We start from the raw sequence: 11,532 nt of genomic DNA on the forward strand, positions 1-11,532 counted from the left end.
CAATAATCACGTTGATGATCTCCCGATGAATAGTAACCATTCTAATAGTCTAGTGATGAATAATAACATACCATTTATTTGATGGGAAGGTAAACAATAATCACGATGAATAATAAAATCATGCTAATGATACGATAGTGAATATTAACCACTATGGTTATATAATGGTGAACAGTGGTGACACTAATCTCCTGATGGTTAACGGTAACCATGCTGATCATCTGATGAGGAACGATAACCACACTGAACACCAATAGTGGACGGTAACCACGCTGATCACCTGGTGGTGAACAGTAACTACGCTGACAATCTGAATAGTTATCACACTGATTATCTAACTTGTTTGGTTTGAAGTCCAATCCTATTCAAACAACTATTTTCCTCATGACCATAGTACATGTGTATGTGGGAGGCTTTTAATTTCATTTAAGGAAACAATGTCTTCATGCAGGACCTTTTAATAGTCCCAGATATGTTTTATAGCAACAAAAATACCAGAAAGAATTTCAAACTCCCTTTAATCTTTTTTCGTTTTGGTATCGTTGATGACGCACACTAGGAACTGTTCGTCATAAGAGAAACACAAGGTATACAAGACAAAAATCTTAATACATATATATATGTATATATACAATTTTTGTACAAAGGATATCAATTTTCTGTTTTGTATTCCAGAAAACAAAATACAACGTATTTACTTCATATAGAAAAACAAACATCAATAATAAATAGCTTGGCCAGGTGGTTAGGGCGCTCGACTCGCAGTCTGTAGGTCGCGAGTTCGAATCCCCGTCACACCAAACATGCTCGCCCTTTCAGCCATGGGGGCGTTATAATGTGACGGTCAATTCCACTATTCGTTGGTAAAAGAGTAGCCCAAGAGTTGGCGGTGGGTGGTGATGACTAGCCGCCTTCCCTCTAGTCTTACACTGCTAAATTAGGGACGGCTAGCGCAGATAGCCCTCGCGTAGCTTTGCGCGAAATCTGTAACAAACAAACCAATAAATAACCACTCTCGGGACCGTACAGGAACTCTTAAAAATAACTGTTATAACGAATCTCATTTGTCCTGTGTACTATGAGTATGGATGCAGTTGGAGGCGATCTTGCTGCGACACTATTATTGAGTACAACTGTAAACGTTTCTTCAGTAAAATAATTGATAGAGAAAACATGGTACATGTACACTTGAAAGTTGTTAGAGTAAGAGAAGAGACGATGTTGTTTGGTTATTTTTAGGCTACACAATGTGCTCTGCCACCAGGGGTATCGAAACCCAGTTTTTATCGTCAAAGAGCCTGAGACTTATCACTAATAATAGCTAATCTCAGGAAGAAGAGAACATCAGTGATAATTCGATTTGGAGATTGAAGATAGTATTTTACAAAATAGTGTGATGTGTTTTTTAGTGTTCGCCTAATGCGAATTAGTAGAATTAATTAAATAAAAGCACAGCTTACGTTAATTTTATTAAGTATATACACACTGCTTACGTTAATGTTATTAAGTATATACACACAGCTTACGTTAATTTTATTAAGTATATACACACTGCTTACGTTAATTTTATTAAGTATATACACACTGCTTGCGTTAATTTTATTAAGTATATACACACTGCTTGCGTTAATTTTATTAAGTATAGATAATCTGCTTACGTTCATTTTATTAAATACACACACACTGCTTACGTTAATTTTTTACATTTTTAAACACGAATAACGTTCGTTTTTTAAAGTAAACAAACACTGCTAATATTCGTTTTTAAAGAAGACGCAAACTGCTAATGTTCATTTTCTAAAGTAGACATGTACTTCTAAATTCTGTTTTCTAAAGTAGGCAAGAATTGATAATAATTTCTTTTCAGGCACATTGTGCTACTATATTATGAGTAGAAAACACACAAACCGACGTTTATTGGCACAATGAAAGGTAACATCTTCATTGTTAGTTAGACCCGACTAGTTTTGGTAACACGTTACCACCATCGGCGCTAATGTCTACAGAGATATTAGTGAAGATAAGAGCTTAGGTAATGGTAATCGTGTTACCGGAACTATAAGGATTTTACTACTGATATAAATTTTATCTTTCATTGTGCCAAAAAAACGTTGGTTTTTGTGATCCTCTAGTCATAATATCAATATTGCTAGTACTCTTTTTGCTAATGTTTAAATACGAAGTGCTAATATTTGTTTAATAAACTACTTAAATACGAAGTGCTGCTAATATGTGTATTCTAAAGTATGAAGGACCAATATTTATTTTTACACTGCTTGAATATGAAGCATTAATATTTGTTTTCTAAACTATACAAGTATGAAGTACTAATATTTGTTTTCTAAACTATACAAGTATGAAGCACTAATATTTGTTTTCTAAACTATACAAGTATGAAGTACTAATATTTGTTTTCTAAACTACACTAGTATGAAGTACTAATATTTGTTTTCTAAACTAACAAGTATGAAGTACTAATATTTGTTTTCTAAACTACACTAGTATGAAATACTAATATTTGTTTTCTAAACTATACAAGTATGAAGTAATAATATGTGTTTTCTAAATTACACTAGTATAAAGCACTAATATTTGTTTTCTAAACTATACAAGTATGAAGTAATAATATGTGTTTTCTAAATTACACTAGTATGAAGTACTAATATTTGTTTTCTAAACTACACTAATATGAAGTACTAATATTTGTTTTCTAAACTATACAAGTATGAAGTACTAATATTTGTTTTCTAAACTACACTAGTATGAAGTAATAATATTTGTTTAATAAACTACTTAAATACGAAGTGCTGCTAATATGTGTATTCTAAAGTATGAAGGACCAATATTTATTTTTACACTGCTTGAATATGAAGCATTAATATTTGTTTTCTAAACTACACAAGTACGAAGTATTAATATATAGCATCCTCCCCAGTGGCAGAGCGGTATGTCTACAGACTTGCACAACTTAAAACCGGCGTTCGATACCCGTGGTGGGCAGAACAGAGATAGCCCATTGTATAGCTTTGTGCTTAACTTCAAACAAACAAATTGTTTTCCCACCTACACGAGTATGAATTACTAAAGTTTGTTATTTAAACAATATAAGTAGTTCTAATGCCATTTTCTAAAGTCATGCAAAATTATCAACAATATAAAAAAAAACTGAAATTATTTATATTAATAATATAATATTTCGTTTATTTCTTTGTTTTTGAATTTTCGCCCAGAGTTACACATCTGTGTATAATAGCCGTTCCTAATTTTGAACTGACAGACTGAAAGGAAGGCTGCTAGTCAACAGCACCCACCGTCAACTCTTGGGCTACTTTTTTCTCAGCGAATAAGTGCCTGACTTGAAATGTATTTTTCTATAAAACGTTTACTTAGAATATAGACACACATACGCGCACACATATTCACTGCAGGATGACATATTAAGTTTGTGTGGAAATGCGCTGACATAGCAACGAATGCTCACGCGCTGCGGTGTAAGTGGAGCGTGGGTGTGTGGTAGCTTTTATATTAAAGCCATTGCTTTGTCGCTCCTAGCCTTATAGATAAAATAGCATCCACCAGTAACAATGATGCTCAATCCTTTTTCAGCCACCTTCTATCTTTTGCTCACGGTTGTAGTTATAGGAGAGACAGGGCAAGTCGCCGATAAAGTGACGCCTGAAGTTGGTGACCAGGCTGACGTAAGTTTCATTTCACACATAAAAAAAATCGCGTAATTTCTTATAAAATATTAGCTTTAAGAGAGTCACACACTAGTGTCTGTATGCATACAAAGCCCTCAGTGGTACAGCGGTATGTCTGCGAACTTACAACGCTAGAATCCAGGTTTCTATACCCGTGGTGGGCAGAGCACAGATAGCCCTTTGTGTAGCTTTGTGCTTAAATTTAAACAAACAAACAAACAATTGCGTACAAAGAAAACTACGTGTGTTAATATTACCCGTCAACTATTTTAAACTGATATTTCATTAGGTTCTTATAGATTTCTAAGTAGGATTTGAAGAAAGTTATCCAGAATTTAAACACCTGTTTGGAAGAAACAGATTCACGACGCATGTAAACATGTGAAGATTAGCTTGAGGCCAACGTTTCGCGTTCTGAGTAAGCCAATAGTAATTAATAAAGACTTCCAGAAACCCTTGAAGTCTGTAGTTAATATCATTATAATGTTCTTTCCTTATGAGAAACTTTTCATAATAGATTATCACAGAATGGTTGAGACAATAAATTACCTTTATTGCTCTGTTCCGTGGTATTGTACAAGTGAGGAACACCGATAAAGTCCACTTGTAAGTAGAAATGTATGGAATATTCTAGAAAATGTAATATTTGTTAATTTTATAATACCAATATTTCTATGTAAATGGTTTGGGGTCAAAGTGCGTATGCCACGACCTTTTACATAGTGCCGTTCAACATGGTATTATGTATTAGATGTTAGTTATCAACTATCCATTTTACCCTACTCTGCTGATTTCGTGACAGTTTGTGGTAGAGCAGAGTAAATACAAGATACAGTGTACAGGGATACTGATATTCACTGCAGTTCATGATATAGGAGAGTAAATACCAGATACAGTGTACAGGGATACTGATATACCCTGTAGTTCATGATATAGGAGAGTAAATACCAGATACAGTGTACAGGGATACTGAAAAAACATAAACTATAGATATGCATTTCAGATATTCTGTACGATGGAGAGAAAAAAAATATTCGTCATATAAACTTCATTTTCCACTCTGAGCTGTTAGAATCTGTGTCAGATTGATGTCGTCAATTCGCAGACGTATCTTGAGTAAAAATACTTTTGTAACAAGTATGATTAATTGTGTGCAGCAGACTTGTGTAGATACATTACTTCTCCAATATGGCGTCGGCCTATTGGACCGTCCCGTGCAAATTCGGCTACGCCAGTTAGCTAGCATTAATATTAAAGCTTTTTCAGAATATTCTAATAAAACAAATTATCAGGTTTGTACAAAAACTTTTGGTGTGGTAATTAGTAACTTTACTGTAGATACACAATCATTATGATGTTGCTACCAACATTGAACCTGTATGCAAGTTATGATTTTATTTAAGAAAATTAATCTAATTAACAATTGGTTTGCTTACCTAAGTGCAAAAAAAAAGGTCAATCGATATGCCAAATGAAGAGATCGTAGTCAATAAAGTAAAGAAAAAATCTGAATTATTTATAACATAGTAAAAACGATGCAAGGAATTTCAAGAGTGGTCATAGAATATTTAGTCAATATATAAATGAAAAATGGAATTTTGAATCAATGGGTAGGTGGGCTAAAGAGGCAGGTCCCTAACATAGAACTATTTGCAAGAGGTCAGTAAGCACCATCAACCGCCACAAGAGTATTGACCGAACAATGGGACTGATTACCGCTTTCTTAATATGTCCACAGCTGAAAGTTTGGAGCGTGTCGAGTCATAGATCTTTTGACCTGCAGCCCGACACACTAACCACTAGGTCACGCCCTACCAGTTATAAATAACACTTGGGCGAGACCAGGGAATTAATTTTATAAACATTGAGACTTGTAGTAACAAACAACTTGATAGCACGAATAACTTTTGAAAGTCATTAGATTATTTCAGAGAAAGGTTTGGTTGGAACACCAACACAGAAAAAAAAACAAGTCCAGGCATGTCACTCAGTTCTTGACTCAAAGGTTGTACAATTAAAGGTTCAAGTTAGCTAAATTAAAGGCTCATATTGCGTTAATTAAAAGCTATATTAGCACTTTTTTTTCCATCGGCTATCTTGACAAAATTTCTTTGTGACACAATTTTTCAGCTAAGTATTTCACTTGTTCCAATGAATTGACATGATTTTGATTCATAGGGTTTAAACATGCTACTGACTTCAGGATTTTGATATCCAATGGCAGTTTAGTCTGCAGATAAGTCACTGTAGATTGCATGACTTTCCTCATTCTTTCTAGAAGATTTTTTCTGTCTGTTTCTGATGTAACTTTATTAAGATCTAGCCTTGCTTCTGCTCCTATTTCCAAGTCATTGTCACTTTTCTGCTTTTCATAGTCAGTGACATCACATTCAATGGAAGATGTTACCTCTTCCTTCATGACTAGAGTTGAGAGCAGTGTGTTTATGTATTCATACTAGGCATGTACCATAGGAGATGAACGCTGCCTGACCATTAGATGTATATCTAGTGGGCCTTTCAGGTTCTCCAAGAATGCCATCTCTATCAGTAGTACCTGTGCCTTGTTTCCATTGATCCTGAAATTGTTGTTTTTAACAATTGTCTTGTCCTCTTTTGCAGCCATTTTTGAAAACTTGACCAGTCCTGGTAACATCTTCTTAAATCTCTGGATTGCTGGTATTAGAGTAGTTGGTATATGGCTTGGCCATATTTCAGGAAGGAAAGTACTTCCACACCCAGCTCCTCCAGCTTGTTTGAGAAATCCTCCATTCTGCAAGACTGTGTTTTGAATAACGTACTGCACATCTATGATGATGCTCTCCGCTGAGCTTTTCAGTTCTACAAGACACTTGCCAAGTGCATAAATTGTGCAGAATCCAACAAATACCAAGCCTTGTCCACCTTGCCTGATGATTTCATCATTTGTTTTTAATTTGATGGCTTTGTTCACATTTGGTCCGTTTGCAGATAAAGACAGTGCTAGAGTTACAGGTAATGAATGATCATTGCGCACTTGAAGTGTGCCTTAGCTACCAATATAAAAAGTGTCTGGTGTGTGTCATTTAACCGCAATACTTTGAAGTGTTAGGTTAATTACTCTCTCTTCATTATTCAACACAGTATTTCATAGTTCAGTATTTCACAAGTAATTTGAAATATTAATAAATCTAGTTAAAATATGCTTGATCACCCAGTCTTTCACACTACAGAGTCTATCATACTTGTTATTTCAAAACTATGGCTTAAAATAGTAATTTAAGTTTGGAGAAAATTCTGAGATTTTGATAGAATAGTATCATGAATTAAAAAAATAAATTCATCGCTTTTACACGACATAAAACAAAGTTAGATAATAGGGTTAAAACTGGAAAAAACCAGGAAGCCCAAGTTTAGTGTACAGTGGACCATAACACCTTTTGTGAATTTCAAAAAGAACACCATACTATAAAACATTTATAAAATCAATGACTTACAATTTTGTTTAAGAAACTAAACTTTATTTAAATAGCTTTTCATATTTCTCAAAATATTTATTAATACCTAGATATATCTTGTTTTATAGTCGTTTTTAACAGTAGGTACGGTGAACGTTTTCAGGACAAGTTTTGTTAAGATATATAGAGTGCACAATCATAAATATGTATTTTGCTGACTCCTCTTATATCACTGCTTAGTTTCTACACGTTTGTTTGAAGTTAAGCACAATGGACTATCTGTGCTCTGCCCACCACGGGCATAGAAACCCGGTTTCTAGCGTTGTAAGTCCGCAGACACACCGCTGTGCCACTGGGGTACGTTTCTACACGTAACCAAACGAAAAAATGAAATATTTTATTAACACATAACAAAATCTAAATGTTTTATTTAGTTTATTATTTTCTGTCCTAGATGCGTAATGGCCAATCAAAATCACTTCTGGAATCTTTGCGCATAATTCAAAATCTCCACGAAGATGTGAAAGATGATCGAAACACGGACATTTGGAAAGCGTTCACACCGCCACCTGTAGTGGATCCTGAATGTCATGTGAAAATCGAAGTGGTATAAATGAAAATTATGTTGAAATATTTAAAAAGTTTATTGACAAACTACTTTCGGTTAACATATTTACATTCTTTACTTTTTAATACCAACATGAAAAATGAAAAAGTCTTGAAATAATTTGAATAAATTTATCCTCTATGAACCAAGTATTTGTTTACCGAATCCCAATGCTAATTAGTAATGTAATTACAGTATTTGTGCAGTTCCGGATTCTATTTCTCACGTGCGATTTGTTGATTTCAATGCTAATAAGTATGTTTGTGTGTGTGTGTGTGTGTATGTATTTGTTTTCCTTCTTTTTAAATTTCCAAATCAAAATTATGGTAATAAAAGTGGATTATATGTTGGATTACTATTGCTGTCGCCCTCCAGTGGCACAGCGGTATGTCTGCGGAATTACAACGCTAGAATCCGGGTTTCGATACCCGTGGTAGCCAGAGTACAGATAGCCCATTGTGCAGCTTTGTGCTTAATTACAAACAAACAAACAAACCTATTGCTGTCACACACGGTAAGCTTTATAAAAGAAAAACGGGGGGGGGCGATAATTAGGGGTAATACAGTATTTAAATATTTTGTCTTCGTTATTTCGCTAACGTATTTGAAACTTATGAAGTTGCATTATAGACGTTTTACAAGACTAATTTCATTAGAATTTTTCAGTAAAGGCTGATATTTATTACGTAGTCAAAAATATGTTAAAATTATTAAACTTATAAGAAATGTAATTCAACCTGATTTATTGTTATTTTTTTATGGACTGATACATAAATTTGATAAATACTTTATATTGAGAATTAAAGTATGTACAGAGTAGTGTGTATTTTAGGATCTGAAGACATACAATTTCCATAGTGAATATCCAATTTATTGAATTCCGTATTACACAGATTGCTCCGTGAACTACTTGTATTTGTTTATATTCTTCTTTTGATATTTGATGAAAGTATAACAATATTCGATAAATTCGCTTCTTATATCACCTAAATTCTCATTTTCTTTTGAGGATCAATATTATTTAACACTACTTGAACTTATGATGTTATGGCTTAAACATGTACTATATATACATTTAGTAAAACTGTGGTAAATATAGACAATTAGATCTTATTCGGGTACGTTTTTGGTTATTTAATTGATTCATATTTTTCTTTAACAGTGCAAAACAAAGAGAATTCCAGGGCGTTGCACAAACTTAGGGGGTACAGTCCCCGCTTGCCAAACCCAGAATCTCCTGTCCCTCAATGAGTTCACCCAGTGTGGACAGGATTTCGTTGTCTAGTTCTCTTATATATGGGCCACATTAGTAGCAATTACTAATGTCCGTCGTATATATGTTGTATAATGTTTTATGTACGTGGGTATGTTGTATAATGTTTTATGTACGTGTGTATGTTGTATAATGTTTTATGTACGTGTGTATGTTGTATAATGTTTTATGTACGTGTGTATATGGTACTTTTTAGTGTTAATAACATTCGACAAATAACATCAAAAATTATGAAAAGTTATAAAAAAATTTTAAAGATATATTTTTCCCCATAGATTGATCAATGTATTCGAATATTCGGATCTCATTCGTTCTACCGTTTAGAGATTAATAAAAATTATATTCGTCATTCTTGGTGCTCCTTTAGTCACGGGCTTGTTAGATATATAAACTTAAATTACAAATACAATCTCGCTATACTCGCATTTAAAGTAATTACCCAACAATAATATATTAATATAAATTTTTTTAACGTCACTATTTAGTTAATGTGGAAGTGCTGTTCAACTGCTTTGTGTTTTAATAAATAAAATAATTAAATTGTTCTACTTCTATAGCTTGTCTTTTACTAGAAAGGGCATTGCATTTAAACTCAAGTTTAATTTATTATTGACAAAAACAAAATAATGATGATACTTCACTGAACACTCTAAAAAATCGTTTTGTCCATGAATTGATTTTCACTGCGTTAGGAGAAAATGTCTTTCGTTAGGCTTAGCTAAATGTTCAATTATGACGTGAGTATGATACATTTAATTTTCAAATTTTGATTTTATTTGAGAAATGCTAACTTATTATAAAAATACCCTGTTGCTATTGTTGGTTAGAATTCCACTTTAAACAAATGAATCAATTTCATATTTTGAATTATTGTATCCAAGTTTTAAAATCTCTGTTTATGTCCTTGATTACAGCGTTGACATGAAAGATTTATCTCGAACTTACTTTTTTTTTTAGTTTAGATTTTCAAAGCCACAAAAACTGACAGTTATATCTTTCAATAAATTGGTTTATAATAAATGCTTATTTTATGTTTAGTGAGGAACTTACTGAAATGAATAATTAATTCAAAAATACAACAACAGCACCTGTTACAATATTCAAGTTATTATTTTGATAATTACAACGTTTAGACACATTGTATCGCGTCATCATCAAGTTGCTAATTACATTTGTTTATGACTCTATACTATTGGTCGAAACTACTTAATTATCAACATATGCACTTGCCTACAGTAGAAGGGGCTGTTATTGTACTTCGAATTAAATGTTTATTTTATATTTTTATTATTTTCTTTATTTGGCACAGATTTATCTCGTTCGTTTTGTAACTGTACAAATTAATTTGTTAGATAATGTGTACACGTGATTATAGTAATGCTATTGTAATGTAAAAATATATTTATTGGAAATATTTTATCTTGAATATATTCAGTAGTACCATTTAAGTAGTTCGTCTTATGTAAAAAAAAATAAAAAAATAATTAATTAAATCTATGTATTCTGTTTTATGACTGTTAGTGCAATTTGGAAACCAATGTGTAGAATAAAATATACTGCTCTAATAACATAGTTTCTCGTTATTTTTTATGTTTGTTAGATTGTTTTTAACGTTTTAGCTCAAAAATATATTTGTACTGGCTACGAGCATACGAAAATGGAAAGCAGCTGTTTAGGTTATGCAGTTGAGGTTTAAACTTTTAGAGTTTTTGTCACCTAACTAAAATTTGCAAGCGTTATTTTCACATGAAGTAAAACTAGTGTAACTAACGTAGGTGGCGCATTAAAGTACTTTTGTTTTGAATATTCTACGTATACGCTAAACATTAAGTTAAATACTAAGTGTGAGTAGAAAGAAAGTTAAACTTTAGAAATAAGTATCGAAGGAAAAAATAACAATGATTATTTTCGAGCAAAGCTATATGGCGTTATCTGACGTGTCTACCGCGTAGAAGCGAACCCCGGATTTTAGTTTTGTATGTCCGTAGACTTACCACCTTCTCATCGGGGGATAAAAAAAACAACATGAAAAACTATTTAAGGAATTTTGTAAGCTACTGACCACAAGCTACGTTATGGTAACATGAATCTTTAAAACTATCCGAGTCTTTAATGAATTCAGCTTTTTTAGTTGTCAGGTGTTGACATTGTGGTGTACAGCAAAGACATTAAATAAAATAGTTTTAGAGTTAGCGTTACATTTAATTTCTAGAGTTCTTACGATTGTGATTAGTTGCGTTATATTTTAACTGGATGCTCCCCATTGGCTCAGCGGTAAGTCTGCAGGCTTTATGACGCTAAAATTTGGATTTGGATACTACGCGTGGTGGGAAGAGCACAGATATCTATCTCATTGTGTAGTTTTGTGCTCAACAAAAAACTAAACTAAAACATAACTAGATAACCATTTTCAGACAAACACAATTATATATATATGTATATATATATAAAACAGTTTTACGAATATTTTAAATGGGTAATATCGTCCGATGTCGAAACAAAAAAAATTAATTTTAA

At 32.8% G+C, this 11,532-nt stretch overlaps 1 protein-coding gene across 1 annotated transcript; it reads left to right on the forward strand.

The window, feature by feature from the left end:
• The first annotated feature begins 3,584 nt into the window (after positions 1-3,584).
• Positions 3,585-9,112, forward strand: LOC111087437. The gene is made up of 3 exons (XM_022394062.1): positions 3,585-3,698; positions 7,590-7,742; positions 8,905-9,112. Exons 1-3 carry the CDS (start codon positions 3,585-3,587, stop codon positions 9,025-9,027), a joined length of 390 nt encoding a protein of 129 aa, XP_022249770.1. The 3' UTR covers positions 9,028-9,112.
• Positions 9,113-11,532: the final 2,420 nt, after the last annotated feature.

The sequence above is a fragment of the Limulus polyphemus genome, unplaced genomic scaffold (genome assembly GCF_000517525.1).
Source record: "Limulus polyphemus unplaced genomic scaffold, Limulus_polyphemus-2.1.2 Scaffold2151, whole genome shotgun sequence".
Classification (NCBI taxonomy): Eukaryota; Metazoa; Arthropoda; class Merostomata; order Xiphosura; family Limulidae; genus Limulus; species Limulus polyphemus.